The sequence below is a fragment of the Neofelis nebulosa genome, chromosome 2, assembly GCF_028018385.1.
Source record: "Neofelis nebulosa isolate mNeoNeb1 chromosome 2, mNeoNeb1.pri, whole genome shotgun sequence".
In the NCBI taxonomy this organism is placed as follows: Eukaryota; Metazoa; Chordata; class Mammalia; order Carnivora; family Felidae; genus Neofelis; species Neofelis nebulosa.
The window spans coordinates 9,111,800-9,127,268 of record NC_080783.1 but is presented as its reverse complement, the minus strand read 5'-3'; the positions used below and the strand labels follow the sequence as shown (position 1 = coordinate 9,127,268).

General features: G+C 47.9%; 1 protein-coding gene and 1 long non-coding RNA gene across 8 annotated transcripts in view; one reads left to right on the top strand and one right to left on the bottom strand.

Annotated features, from left to right (window-relative positions):
* Nucleotide 1: 1 nt before the first annotated feature.
* On the bottom strand, nt 2-10,787 carry LOC131496507 (uncharacterized). Of its 2 annotated transcripts, XR_009254518.1 has the most exons (3): nt 10,473-10,786; nt 9,100-10,272; nt 2-1,285 (listed from the first exon to the last, which is right to left on the bottom strand). It is a non-coding gene; the product is annotated as an uncharacterized LOC131496507 (long non-coding RNA). The 2 variants fall into 2 exon arrangements; XR_009254517.1 differs by lacking the exon at nt 2-1,285 and having other exon boundaries at nt 7,819-10,272; nt 10,473-10,787.
* Nucleotides 10,788-10,818: 31 nt separating this feature from the next.
* The window catches only part of SP100 (SP100 nuclear antigen), a 100,061-nt gene continuing 95,410 nt past the window's right edge, over nt 10,819-15,469 (top strand). For 5 of the 6 annotated variants that reach the window (XM_058701933.1, XM_058701927.1, XM_058701912.1 and 2 more), the window contains exon 1: nt 10,819-10,976. In XM_058701933.1, coding sequence (XP_058557916.1) covers nt 10,945-10,976 — 32 coding nt within the window. In that variant the 5' untranslated portion in view covers nt 10,819-10,944. The remainder of the gene's footprint in view (nt 10,977-15,469) is intronic. The other variant, XM_058701941.1, reaches the window with a different exon arrangement.

Genomic DNA, 15,469 nt, shown 5'->3' with positions numbered 1-15,469 from the left:
TACCTGAGGTGTTACAACCGTGCCATTGCCAAAACTTTCACCTGTAAGAAACTGGATGGGCTATGGGGGGAGAGGCATATTCACTGGAACAATGATCTGACATTTACAGAAGGAGAGATAGTAACTGAAACAAGTGTCGAGTCTTGAAGGCTGTTGGTAAGTGCCACTAATATGTTGACAAGAGTAAAAGACAGGCTTAAAGCTATTAATCACCTAAACCAAAATCACCCCCATCCCTGCAGCTGGAAAGTAGACAGTAAGGAAGGCCTGGCCCTGATCTTCAGAAGGGCAGAATTTCAGAGAAGCCTGAATTCTAGCTCAGGGTGGCCTCCTGTGCCAAAGTTAGGGCACCAATAAAGAAGGAGTGAAGCCCCGAAACTCTAGGTAGATGTACAGGAGAGCTCTGAACTCCAGATCCCCCTGAGCCTGCAGGGCCTGCAGAAAACTCCTGCCCCTGCTTTGGAGACAGACCCTTACCAGCCCACCTCCTGCCTGAATGAAGGCTATGCAGAGTAGCCTCAGCATGACCTAACTGGGAGTATGCTGAGTGGGCCTGCGAGATGAAAAGAGGGTTCTACTCTAGTGCAGCTGGAAGACTGGGCCAACATATACCAGCAGGTGCCAGGGGATTGTGTGTGAGTGGGTCCTGAAAGAAGAAAGGGAATAGGAAACTGGAAAGAGGAGAATTGTTGATGCAGGCATGCTCTCCCGTGCCACAGAACTTAATTATCCTGGCAAGGGCCAGAGGTGATGATTCTAATACATTCCTGGGTGGCTCGCAGAGGCTTGCTATAAGCCAGGGTACACGCTGGATGAAACAGAAGTAGAGTGTACTGGGCTTGGTAGGGCAGATTATGGAAAAGGGAAATTCAAAAGCCTAATGAAATTGGCATGGCTTTATTCTCTCCAGCTGGAAAAACCACCTACAGGTAACTGTTCCCCAGGAGGCCTCAGAGACACTGACTTACCAAGGTGATAAGGAACACACTGCTAAAGGGGCAACAGCATCCTTGAGATGCTCCGCAGGGGCTGTCCTCTATAGGTCAGAATGATGTGGGAATGTTGCACAGAACTGTATTCCAGCAACGGAAATGATTGGATAACAAAATCAGGGGTAGCATTTCACTGTCAGAGCACAACAACATAACTTCTGTAATGCGCAGCAATGTTAGAATGACAGCCATGGGGCCTGGTCCGTGGATGTCTCTGGAGATAGCTTACAAGACGTGGTGTTCTTATAGGCAAGACAAATGGGCAGCCAACAAGGATATTGCTTCATATATACCTTCAAAAAAGAGTAGAGATTAAAAATAGATGATCAGAGAGCTGAGTTTAGCTGACTCAATGAAAAGTCAAGATCCCTTGCCCAGTTTCCAGACCTAAGTCAATTCTTGGACCCCAAACATGCTGAGGGAAATGAAGGCAGGTGTCATAAAAAAAGAACTTTGCAAATGTACACATAGTGATTTCCTCAGTTCTTCACCAAAAGGACTAACGGTCTTTTATTCTAGAAACCATATGTCCTATAAAGGAAAATATATAGGTGTTTCAAAGGTTGTTGAATATAGCATCTGAATTCGATGCTACTCTAGGGACATAAAGCACCATCATGGTCCCTGTTGAGTAAAGTGTATGGAAGTCAGGTAATATCCATGTCACAATGGGTCCACTCAATCCATGAAGCCGCCCCACTTCCTGAGGGTATAATCAGGATACACATGGAAGTTGGATGAACCGGTTCTTTAACCTACAAAGCATCCCGTGAAATAATAATCACTGTCTTAAGATTAGCCCAGTGGAAGGCCCTGAAACTGAAATTCCCTATGGTGAAAATAGTCAAAAGCAATGTCGTATTCCTGGGCCAGAGAATGACAGAGATTAGTGCCACCTGCAAAGATTTAAAGGCGGCAGCTATTGGGTCCTCGTTGCCACTATATTTGGGCTGGTCTCCGAAGAAGCTGCTTGGTTCATGGCTACTAGAAACAACCAGCTGCTGTGCTAGACGTGCTCTTTTAGAGCAGAGTAGCATGGCCTATGGTATGTGCTGTGCAACTGTTAATATGGAAAATGTGCTTTTAAAATATCTAGTAGGAAATAAGATCGGAAGCAGTTCATGTCCTGGACAATTGTACACATTTACTGTCCTGCCCCAGGACGGGGTGAATTCTCCTGTCCTCTATTACAATATAGTCTGAAGGAACCTAGTCTACCCTGACACCACAATACAGTACATCAATCCGCTATATTGTTGACTGTATTAATCAGGGCTCTGTAGAGAAACAGAACCAAAAGTTTTGGAAACAGAGCCATACATTTATATATACAGGGATTTATTATGTGGAATTGGCTTACATACTTATGGATGCAGAGAATCTCCACGATATGCCATCTGTGAGCCAGAGACCCAGTAAAGACGAGGTGTCATTCTAGCCCAAGTCTGAAGGCCCAAGAACCAGGGGAGCAGAGAGTGTAAATCTCAGTCCAAGAGAGTCAGAAATCCAAGAGGAAAGCTCAACTAAGCAGGCAGGAAGAGAATGAATTTCCGTTTCTCCCCTTTTCTCCCACTCAACAGGCCCTTAACATCATGGATGGTGTCCACCCATGCTAGGGAGGGCAATCTACTTTGCTGAGTCCACTGATTAAAATGCTGGTCTCGGGGTGCCTGGGTAGCTCAGCTGGTTAAGTGTCCGACTTCAGCTCAGGTCATGATCGCACGGTTCATGGAGTTCGAGCCCGAGTCGGGTTCTGCGCGACCGCTCAGAGCCTGGAGCCTGTTTCGGATTCAATGTCTCCCTCTCTCTGCCCCTCCCTCACTCACACTCTGTCTCTCTCTCAAAACTAAATAAACATTTAAAAAAAAATTTTTTAATGCTGATCTTATCCAGAAACATCCTCAGTAAAGTACCCAAAAATAATGTTTAATCAGGGACCCCCATGGTCCAGTCAAGTGGACACAAAATTAACCATCACAGTGACAGTATGCTAACTGGACCTGAACAGCAAAAAGTGTTGGGTGTTCCGAAAGCCTTGTCGAGTCACATGTATCCCAGATGGTGAGAGAGAAACCCTACTAAGAATTCAGAGACATGACATACAGATAAGCTCTCAGGGGTTCAACGGTCAGGGGCATATCAGGATATCCCCCCAAAGCTCCAAGCCATCTTCTACCACTAAGAAGCACAATGCTCAGTAGGCCTCTCCGGGGAAGAAGAATACCCATGGTTGCCAATTTGATGAAAAGTATTCTAGGCTTTGTAATGCAGAGGGGCGGAGTGCAAGCTGGGAGGGTAACAGTGCTTACACCATCTTGACAATAAAATGTGTTCTAATCAATGTATTTCACTTCATGGTATATAATGAGCGTGGCTACATGTTGGTAAATATAGTTCTGTGTCATCCCTATCCCAGCTGTTATTTTTCATCAAGCCTCAGTCACAGTTGGCCCTTCTACCAGAGCCTAGCGTTTGAGAACACCGGCCGCGATGCCAGCAGAGGAGGTGGAATCCCAGCTCCTCACGAGCGAGCGGCTGGGCGTCCCTGGGCACGCGACCTACCTCCCCTGTGCACTAGCGCCTTGTGTGAAATGGAGAAGCTAGTACCTAGCTCGCTGGGTCGTGAGGATGAATGAGTTAATAGTTACTGTGCTCCTAGGAAGTGTCTGATCCTGAGAACAGTAAGAAAATCACCTACAAACGTCCTTGTGTCGGCTGGGGCTCCTTGCCAGTGAGACTGGCTTTACCTCGGTGAGACAAAAAGACCCTGTTTAAACAGATGCCCAGTGGCTCACGCAAGGGCGGGAAGGCTGGGTGCGGAGCTCACCAATGGCCCCAGAACCAGGGCAGCGTAGCAGAGCAGATCCAGGAATTGTGCACCAGGAACGACTCAGCCGTCTTGTCAAGGAGCCACCATGGAATGAATGTTTTCCGTCTTTTTTTTTTTTTTAAACTCCTTAGCAAACTTCTCTCAAGAGTCTGACTCCCCAAAGCTTCTGGCTGGCCCGGCTTGCTCGGGGGCCAGCTATTGAACAGCAGTCCCTCTGCTCCCGCACACGAAGGGGAGAGGTCGTCTCCCCAGAGGAAACTGGGTGCTGTTAGGAAGGTGGGGGAGCAGGCCGGATGGCCAAGGAAATCAGGCCTGACCAACAGACCCTCCGAGGTAGGCCCTGGTATCTAACAGTGGATGGGGCAGTGCAAGGTCAGTCAGAAGGGCCGACGTCCCGGAACCAAAGGGAGCAGGTTGACTGAGTTCCCGCTGCCCTGTGCTGTGTGGAGAAAGGCTGAGTTGGTCTTCATGCTTGAAGGGAAGGCATCCACCCCACCCTCAGGACAGCCAAGGGCAACGAAGGGCACTAAGCCTATCATCCCATCAGTCTGGTTTACTTGGATTCAGTTGGGGGCTGTTTGCCGAGATGCTAGGGAGCTCGGCTGTGACCTTCCAGGGGGAGGGCTGTGTGCCTGTGTCCCTGGGAGCTACAGGAGGACCTGGGGCTCTTGGTAAGGACCTCTCAGCCTGAGCTTCCCAGGGCAGCTCCTCTGGGCATCAGCTCTAGGGCTTTCTCCAGCTCTCTCCGCGTAAACCGGGTGGGGAGGTTTCACAAGGCTCGAGATCAGAGCCCCGGGGACCGAACTACCTGGCTGGGTTTCCTATCAGGCCAAACGCTCACCCACACACACCCAGTCGGGGGCTCTTCCTTCCCTAGTTTGTGCATGGGGAGTTTGTGCGGGAGGGAGGCAGAGGGCGGGCTGTGGACCCGATTCCTTGGAAAGACAGGGCTGCATAAAAGTAAGACCTTTGAAACAAAAACCAGGCTCGATACAGATGGCTCCGTCTCCTCTTTTAACAAAGGAAAAAGAGTCTTGGGCTTCTGGGCAACAAGTTGTAGGCCTTATCTGTACAGATTTGTAAGTATTAACTCCAACTGAAATTCTAGAATAATCCACGTTTGTCCTCCCAGGCACATCGTTTGCTCTGTCATTTTGTTTAGTGAACAAGCCCACCCTAAGTGGGTGAGCATTCGTGTTCCCGCGGGCACAGAAGTGCACGATTGCATAGATCTGACTGTGCCTTACCTGACAGAGGGGTGCTTTCTGTTCGATGTACTGAGCGTAGGATCTTGTCCCGTAGGGTGAGCAGGGGGCTTAGCGGGCACTGAAACCACTGATGTCCCCAGAAGCAGGGCTGGGCCCCGGGGGGTGGGCAGGGCTGGTCTACTGCTTAGGACCAAGGGCAAGAGCTCCTAACCAACCAGCCTCTTCTAGAAAACTGCTAGACGCTCTGGACAACATCTAAAAAACAACTGAAAAGTAAGCCAAAGCAGACCGACTTTGGAGGGAATTCGAAACTCGAGAGGAAACAGCCAATACGAGATGTTTACTGTTTATTAGCACGGGGCCCTGAGAGTAGCCAGGCCAGTCTTGCATGGAGGGGGGGAGGGCAAAACTTTGGTAGAAAGTTCACACCTTCCCTCTGGTTAGCAAAGCCAGGGAAGAAGCCCAGGGCCACTAAGTTTTCTGGGTGGTGAGGGGGAAAGGCTGGAAAAGAGAAAGTCACAGAGAGGAACCCCAAATTTCTGTGTCTAGACCCTCCCCAAACCACTGGTTGATGCCCGGGGCTGAGTGAAACCAGTCTGAACTAGTCTGAGCTGTGCCCAAAGAGGAGGCAGGGTGTGCAGTCTGAGCCTGGCCACGTGAGTGGCCTGCTAAGACGAGCTGAGCACATTCTGATCCCAGCGAGAGGTGCCAATCAGCGGCCGTTTGGTAAATCTAGACCCAGCCTGGACACAGGAGGTTGTGTGGGACCATAGCCATCAGATACTTATCAAACCTTCAGCTGGTACTGCTACTCGGACCGATAGGCCTGAGATTGTTTTCATCTGACCCGAAACCACTGATTCCTACATGCCATCAAGTCTGGGACTTTTCTCCCCCACCAATCTACGCTCAGGTTTGCCCCCGGAACCCATGGTGTGAGGGATGGAAAGAGTCTACACTGGTTCATACCCAACAATGCATTCTCAATCCCCATCGTGGTAATCTCACCTACATCTTTACTGGAAACAAGAGTGGGGAGCGTTCAGGGAGCTGAGACACTTGTCTTACATCTTCCACCGCATTCTGGCAGAGCTGCTGGGGAGGTAGGGAGGACCATGTTCCATCCCACCACCTCCAACAGCCCATCTACAGCTGTCTGTGTCTGGATGGGGGAGGGGGGTGGGAGAGGCAGGACCCCAGCCTTGAGATCTCAGGAGCACAAGTCTTAGCTATAAAATGACATGGCCTGGGGCACCTGGGTGGCTCAGTCGGTTAAGCAGCCGACTTCGGTTCAGGTCATTGTCTTGTGGTTCGTGGGTTCGAGCCCCACATTGGGCCCTGTGCTGACAGCTCAGAGCCTGGAGCCTGCTTCGGATACTGTGCCTCCCCCTCTCTCTGCCCCTCCCCTGCTCATGCTCTGTCTGTCTCTCTCAAAAATAAATAAACATGAAATTTTTTTTAAATGACGTGGCCCCGGGCTTGTCTGGTGTCTGTGACCTCTCCTCAGGGTCCCTGGGAATAGTGATAGAGCCCATGGCATATGCACTCTGTATGCCTTTGCACATGCCTGCTCTTAGAAGTTTTGCAAACTCTTGTGTCACTGCCTGTGGCCTGAAGTGCCCTACAGGAGGAGCTGATGTCTTTACTTTGTGTCTGTTCAGGAAATACAGACGGGCCCTGGTTTCCTACGTTGTACCTTTGTCTGATGGCAAGTGGGAAATCCAGGCCCAACCTGTTCAAGCACGCTGTGCAGTGAGGACACAATCCAGGCTCTTGGATATATATGTGAGCCCCTCACTCACCATGGCTCCACATTTAGGAGGTTGAAGTCCCCTCCCCGCCCCACTCACCCCCACCCCTGCTCCCTAGAATAATTCAGGGGAGGGGGTCCCATAGGCTTTTGGTGGAATGCCTATGGGGCCCCCAAATTGATGAAAGGGCAGAGAGGTCTCCTTTCTCTATGGAGGGGAGGGTGTCACCTTGTAGACTGACACTGGCCATTCTCAAATGGTGGAGGAAGCTGCAGAAATGGCATCCGATCTCCCGGGAACTTTCCCCGTACACCCTTTATGCCCCAGGACAACGAACCAGAGTCCAATGAGAGAGGTATGTTTTCAGCTTCAGTGTCATTGTCTTGAGAAATCGGCGCGACTATGCTGGTTGTGGTCTTGCCTATAAACCGTTGTACCTGGAGACCCTGGTGGCCACCTGGTCCTGAAAACCTGTGCAGCTTTGCAGCCCACCCGCAAACCTCATTCTAAGGTGAGACATACGATGCCCAGCGGAGGCTGGTGGAGCTTCAGGGCCACGCCGATGTGTTCCCGGGGCCACTTTAGGACTTGGCCGGAGCCACGTGGTCCTTGTGTACTAGTGCTGGACCCTGGACCCGCCAGGATGCCAGCCCGTTTCATGGGCACAGTACTTGTACATGTGAGGAAGCACATGCCCCAGGCAGGGAAAAAGCACAGGACTTGATCCAGGGGAGAGCTCATTAGACTCTATTTGGGTTTCTCCTGGGCCAGGACTGTTACAGCTGACGGTCTGAGAAGGACAACCTTATCCTTTGTGCAGGACTTTCTCAGCCCTGGGCACAGGTGCTCCGGGAATGCCCAAGGTCTCCCCAGCCACAACAATCTCTAACAAGAGCTCCTGTTGGTAAGACAGGCTCCCTTCCCTTCACCTCCAGATAATGGTAAGCAGATGTGCCCTAGACCTCTCCGTCCAGGCTATAAGCTTGTTTGTGTGTGTTTGAACTGCCAAATATCAAAATGATCTCAGAATCCCATCCTTAAATTAGTTAGCCTTTATTTGGGAAGAAATGATGGAGCTGCTACGACTAATTTCCAGGGGTTTCAATAGTTACCAGAGGGATTTTCGGTTTCAGTTTCTCTGAACCGGCAACAGAAGCCAGGTCTCAGGAGGCTGTGATACCAAGCTTGACCACTAGAGGGGAGTGCAGACCTCCAGAAAGTGGCCCGGATGGATTTTTCCCAAATTGCCCAATGGTTCTCTCCCTCCCTCCACTCACCCCTTAACCATTTCCTTCCCTGCCCCGATGCCTCTTCCCAGCCCCTCCTCCAAGGATTTACTCTCTTGCCTATAGAAATCCTCACATTTCCACCCCCAGCAATCCCTCTGGCTTTGTACCAACTTTGCAGCTTCAGGAGTCCACGGGTCAACCAACGCCTGCCCGGTCGCTGAGATTCTGCTTAGAAGGAGAAGGGGCACCACCCCACCCTGGTCCCTCAAAACTGTAATACTGTCACCAAATGCCCACCGAACCCACATGTGATAACCGTATCGTGACCATGCAATTGCAAGGGGGTAGGACTACCAGCCTCTCTACCCATCCCGGGCACAGGTAGACAAGAACTCATGGAAAGAGATGTATGCCCATATGCTGGACCCAAATTTAGGGTGTTAGTGGGCCCCTCCAAAGTGCGTCCTTTTCCCTCACCTGCGTTCCAAACCAACAGATAGATACAAAAGTGAAGCAGATGGGGTTCAAAATACCAGCTTTCATCCTGATAAAAGCTACCCTGGGGGTGGTGGCTTAGTGTGTAGCAAAAACGGGGTCCCTAAAACCAAACCCCCAAATTGAGCTTATCCACACATATTCAGCCTCAGGCTACTCCAATCAATCATACACACCCCCAACCTCCCAAGCTCCTGCCCCCCAAGCTCCTGTCCCTGTGCACTTGACTTTGGAAAAGCCAACAGAGCTCTGGCTTCTCCAGGCATGATAAGCCCAGGGAGACCCAACAAGGAGCAGACTCACCCCTTCCGCCAGACAGTCACCCCAGAAAGGAGGGAGGGGCAGGGGTGAGTCTCGCTGATGGATGTCCCTTCCAGGGACATTGGAGTAGGGCCATAGGTCCCAGGCACCGGCTCCCCCTCCATTTCTACATACACAGAAGTACCAAGGGTGTTGAGCCCCTTGCCCCAGCAGCCACTGCCCCTGCTGCTGCCCCTTCTTCCTGATCTTCTACCCCTTCTTCCCCACCTTGAGCTCCCAGTGACAAACCTCTGGTCCCCACAGGGGTCTCCCAGATTGGAGACTTGGACCCACCTTCAAAGTCTGACCAGAATCTGCTCCTGGTGACACTTACTGAGCCGGTCCCCTTGGTGGCTTCTTTGCCCTGTGGTTCCTCCTCAGTGTGGCTTCTCCGGCTTTCCAGGCCTCCAGGTCGAGCACTTGGGCTACTTCCGGAACAGTGACGGTGGCCCTGGTGTCAGTGTTCCTTGAAGCTGCAGAAAGTGCCCCAGGCGCTTCCTTGTTTCCTTCGAATGAGTCCAGGAGGATTTTCAGGAGTGAAATCTGCTCCTCAAGCTGGTCCTGTCCGTATCCTAACCTGGCAGGTCTGGCTTCTTCTGGATCACAGAAACTTTGCTTTTACAGAGGCCTCCAGATTCCTCAGGAACCACTGCTGCTCTTACAGAGGTGATGCGTGTCCAGCCCCCACACCCGGCCCCACGGGGGCAGCCCCTTCCCTCCTTCCAGGCCAGGACCAGCGCCAGGTGTCACTGTGAGCCCCACGAGGGCCACCTGTGGATCTCCCTACCCCACTGGCTAGCTGCTCGGTGGCCTCTATTCAGAGTGCTCATCTCAGCGACCCTACGCAGAGCCACGGAAAAGCTGGCACGTTTATGCCAACACCCGGCACAGTGGTCGCCTGGGTCAGCCTGCTGCCCAGGGACAGAGACAGGGGACACTAGAAAAGTCGTGTCGTCTGTGTCAGGCCTTGTCTGGGCCACGTGTCCTATGGAGGCAAGAAGCAGAGGACAGTTGTGCCCAACAGTAGCTCAACTTCCTAGTCCTTGTACCCCTGAGAGTGAGTGAGAGAGGGAGAGGGGACGAGACCCACACGCGTACAGCACCTGGTGCACACAGAGACCCTGCTCATGGTTAAAGACGTCCTTAGAAGCATCCCGGAATCCCAAGCAGGCTGGTGTTCACCTCTCTGCGGGGAAGACAGAACATCCACGGAAAGAGGGTAGAAACCTCTTTCCCCTGCAGTTTCAAATGGAATTAAGTCTCATGCTTTGTGGAATCATGACTCCAAATCCGAATGAGAAATCTGTGAACAGACAGGAGTCAGAGGCAGAGGGTCACCCTCCCAGCGGGGCTCGCCTGCCCATGTATTTGCTTCCAGATCATCTCGGTTCCAATCTCCATCTGCATCCAAGGGAAGCCTGTGCCGGTCAGCATTCCAGTGACTTCTCTCCACGTGTCTCCTTCTCCCTGGATGCAATTCAGAAGTTGGGGGCACCTTAAACCTTTGCACCTGAGATATTAGCCACCGTCATCACCTTGGCTGCAGCCTTGCTGATTTCTCCCTGACGTCTGACTGAGTTCCAGGAACACTAAGCACATTCCCCCGGGTTTATGATGCTGAGCATTTGTGCTCTCTCCAGCCCTGTGTTCCCATGCTGGGACCTTACCTGGTCGGGGTCCAGGCTCTCCCGCAGGAAGGGAGATTTTAAGTTTCTGTCTCTCCCTCTGTCCCCCCATAGCCTCGTTGGCGAGGGGAAGGTGACAAACACACAGCTCCCCTCTCCCCACCCCTATTACCCTCGGGGACCTTAGATAGAAGGACAGAAACACTTATGGACACATAGATATTTCTGTGTTTTTGCACACTGAAGTGGCCCCCCCCGGGGGGGCTGGCCCTGCTCCTCCAGGCCCTGACTGTCACTCCTTTGTTCCTGCTGCCACAAGTCTGTCTGCCCAGCAGCTGAGAGATACTTTCACTTCCCTTTTCCCCATTTGGGCGGAGCTGCCTCTGCGTGAGTCAATTCACAAACTTCCTGCTCTGGGCTCAGCAGCTACGCTGACCCAGGCCACCCCAACTGGAGGGTTCGGAGGCCACACTTGAGGCCCAGGCGGGGCCCAGGCGGGGCCCAGAGTGGAAAGATGGCTGATGGGGGCAGCGACCTCAGCACCAGGTTAGTCTTCATCTCCCTCCCTTTGAACCTCTCTCTCTGGCCATGGCCTGTTTGCTCCGGTGTCCTTCTAAAGACACTAACCTAAATCTCTACTTTACCCAGTTTCCAAGAATGCTCACTAGCAACGTAAATAAAGTAGAGGACGAGGCAATGAGGAAATCAGGTTTTCATCTGCACACATGACTTTCCTGTTTTGTCATGCTGCTCAGACAGAGGCCCGTCTGAAGTCCCAGGGTTTTAGGACAGGGATTTGTTTTTTTGTTCATGACCTCTGAACTTTCTCGTTTCCCTCAGGCGTCCCCTACTTTCACGAGCCATTTCAAAGAAGGCAGTTGAGAAAACATAAAGTTCAGGGGAAACATCTGACAGGTTCAAACACTGGGTGCTATGGTCTCACACCTGTCCTGTGAACAGGCTTCTGTCAGCGCCTGCGCCATTCCTGTCTCTGGCTGGGGGGGTTTCTTCCTCGTCATCATGACCAAAGGAAGTAAAAGGGAAGAGAAAGGCCCAGACCGCCAAAGAGTAGTGCAGGCTCAGTGTTTTTGTCTTTACTTTGATTTTCTGTTCTGGAATGGGTTATGCCTCGGACAAACAAACAAAAAGAAAAAGAAAAAGGCGGTGAGGAGGGAGGTAGAAATCCTATCTTACTCTCTAGCATTGCGTCAGAAATGATATCACTTAATATTTTTAATTAATGTATTGTTTAATACAAACGGAATACATTATACATTCTTGTTCATAAAATTTTACCCCAAATGAAGGTATGTAGAGGGAAAAATTCCTGTTTACTGCCTACCCCAATGCAGCTTCTAATCTGGGTCCTATTAAGTGTTTCAGGCACAGCCTTTCAGATCGTTTTCTACGTATTTCCATGTATAGCTTATTTTCCTATATATGCACTCTGTGCTTTGTGTTTTTAATAAATGGGATTATATTGTATATGCTGTTTTGCATTTTTCATTTTCTCTTATTTTAAGAGTGAAGATCCTGGAGATCACCTTAATAATCATATAGATCTACTTCATTCTTTTTTAAAAATGTTTTTTTTTTTTAATTTATTTTTGAGACAGAAAGAGAGAGAGCATGAGCAGGGGAGGGGCAGAGAGAGAGGGAGACACAGAATCCGAAGCAGGCTCCAGGCTCTGAGCAGTCAGCACAGGGCTCGAACTCCTGAACTGTGAGATCATGACCTGAGCTGAAGTCGGATGCCCAACCGACTGAGCCACCCAGGTGCTCCATACTTCATTCTTTTTAAGAGCTATTGTAATAGCTATTGCTATCCCATAGAATCGATATGCCATAATTTTTAAATTATCCCCCACTCCCCATTGATGGACAATTTAGGTCATATTTGATTGTTCACTTTACCAACAAGCTATGATAAGAATAATCTATTTCCTTATATTTTTGCACGCTTACGAGTATTTGTCTTGTGTCAACAACCCAAAACGTGGAATCGTGGAGGCAGAGGTTACTAATATTTACTTGTCTATAGATCCTGCCAAATTGCCTTTCTAAGTAGCTGACCCGATATGTTCTCTTAACAATATCAAATGAGATAAACCATCTCCCCATGCCCAACCTTTGCAAAGGTGCTGGATAAGGAGCTGCACCTTCTTTTAATGTGCATTTTCCCAATTACAGGGGGAGGTTGGACAGTTTTTCATGTTTATTGGCCATCTGCCTCTTTTGTGAATTGCTGCTTTATTTATGGCCGATGTTATTCAGTTGACATGACTGTCCTTTCTTTGATGAAAAGGGAGAGTTTGCTAAATATTCTGAAAGGTATATACTCTCCTTGTCTTTGAACTCTGTTTATGGTGACTTTATCTTGTTAAAGCTGACAATGTACAATATAGACTTATTATAGTATTGATTTTATGAGCTAGATGCACCCTCGTTGTTATAAATAATTAAAGTGAAACAAAAATTACTGATGAATTCCACTCTTTAACCACAGTTCTTGTGTTCTTAAGATGGCAGATTCAACTCTGTCTTCATTGCACAGGAAGTTTCTTCTCTCACATCTCCAAAACGTTTCCTTTTTCAATTTGGGGGCAAAATGATTCTTCCACTGAAGCAATGCTAGCCTTCACAGCTTTTATCTGACCCCTAAATTTTCACCTCTTTCACTTTTTAACTTTCTGCTCAGAATGGTGGTCTCAAACTTTTCTTCCACAACAATTATTTTTTAAGTAGCTTTTTCATTTCTTGTTATTTCTATTTTTTGTAAAGTTGGTTGTGTTTTTTTTTGGAGGGGGGACAGATGAGGGATCTGAATTTGTCTCTAGATCTCTGCAGGCTCCACTGTAAGCTACATTTTGTCATATATATACATATATATATATATATATATATATATATATATATGTATATGTATATGTATATATATACACACACCATCCCATCTTCAGGCTCTTGCTTGATCGATTGAGGCTTTTGGATTTTTGGATGATTGTAAGTGCTTTGGGGATTTTTTTCTTCATCCCCTGGGTTGTTCTTCCAGGTTGATTCTGTCAGCAGTTTGGTTTCAGTGCTGTTTTTACTTGCTTTCTCCCAGGCCTGTGATGGTTTTATAGCCTATGTCACTCGTGATGGACCCCCCCCCCAACCTCCGCTATACACAGACTTGATCTGGGTGAATGTTTTTTCCCCCCAAATGTCTCATCTTATCTGAGACTGAATTGTTTCCCATCTGATCTACGGTTGAAAGGCTCTAATTTGATTCTTATCAAAATTTTTTTTTTCCTGAGGAAACTTTTATGAGTTACACTATCCTTTTCCCCTGCTGATCGGCAACACCACTGTCTTCACTACTCAGTGGTCTTGTATGCAGGGCCCATTTCAAGGGCTCTCTCTTCCAGCATTGGCCTGCACGAGCCTTTTCTTACTCCCCACGCACCATGTTGTCATTGTGACCACGACTTCAGATGAACTTTTGATATCTGTGGCAGTAAATCTTCTTATCTTCTTTTCTTCCAAAGTGGCTTGGCCCTTTGTGTCTCCAAATTGGCTTGTCAATATCTTGCCAGGAATTCATTTAGATCGCGTTGAATCTATAGATCAGTTTGCAGAGGATTGATACCTTTACAATATTGTGTCTTCTATCTCATTACTGTGGTATATGCGTATTACTAATTGAACTAGATTTTCTAATAAAAATTATATTTCTCTCTATAGAGGTCTTATACTTCTGCTAGATTTATTCATAGATACTTGATATCTTTATACCAAATCTACATAATTTAAAATAGGCTGTCTAGCTGCTTGTAACAAAGATACAAAAATAAATGAAAACTTCGCCAAACTCTTTTGAATTCTAATGACATATATATATACATATATATGTATGTATGTATATATGTGGTTTTACATAATGTAAACACAATGACAGTTCTGCTTCTTCTGATCTAATCCTTCTACGTATTACTCCTTTTTCTTGCCTTACTGTGTGTGCTAGGTACTTTGTACATGGCAAATACAAGTACTGATGGTAATGATTCCATCTTGATCCTAATTTCAAAGGGAAAGTTTTTATCACTGCACAGTTATGGATGATGTTTGCTGTAGGTTTCTTTTATGAAAAGACTTTATAAAATACTTAGATTAGAGATGTTTTATATTGACATCTGATACTTTCAACATAGGAGGTGTTTGTAGCCCTGTTTTCTGTTGTTTCTGCTGGTTCTCACAATTTTTTTAAATAAACTTTTAATTTTGGAATAATTTTATACTTACAGAAAAGTTGCAAAGACAGTACAGAAGTTTCCGTATTCTGCACACCCAGACTTATTTCCTGCGACATTATCCTCTTATGTGACTCTGGTTACGTTTTTCAAAAATGAAAAACCAATATTGGTAACGTCAGCGTGAACTAAACCCTGGACTTGTTTTCAGTTTCAACAGATTTTCCATCAACGCACATATTCTGTTTTTAGGATCCAGTCCAGGGCTCCACATTTAATCTAGCCAGCCTGTCACTTATTCCATCTGGTCTGTGACAAGTTCTCAGTCTCGCTTTGTTTTTCATGATTTTAATAGTTTGAAGAGTCAGGCATTTTGTAGGCTGTTTTTTTTTTTCTTTTTGTTTTGTTTTTGTTCTTATTTGGTTAGTTATTTTAGTTTTCTGGGTTTTGGGCATTTTTTTAGTTCTTTGTTTATTTTTATTTTTTGTAGACCATTTAAAAAAATTTTTTTAACGTTTATTTATTTTTGAGACAGAGAGAGACAGAGCATGAACGGGGGAGGGTCAAAGAGAGAGACACACAGAATCTGAAACAGGCTCCAGGCCCCGAGCTGTCAGCACAGAGCCCAGTGCGGGGCTCGAACTCACAGACTGCAAGATCATGACCTGAGCCTAAGTCGGCCGCTTAACTGACTGAGCCACCCAGGTGCCCCATCTTGTAGACCATTTTTAAATTTTTGTTCACCTTTATGTTTTTCTCATGATTAGACTGAGGTTGAGGGTTTTTTGAGAGACTACCACAGAAGTG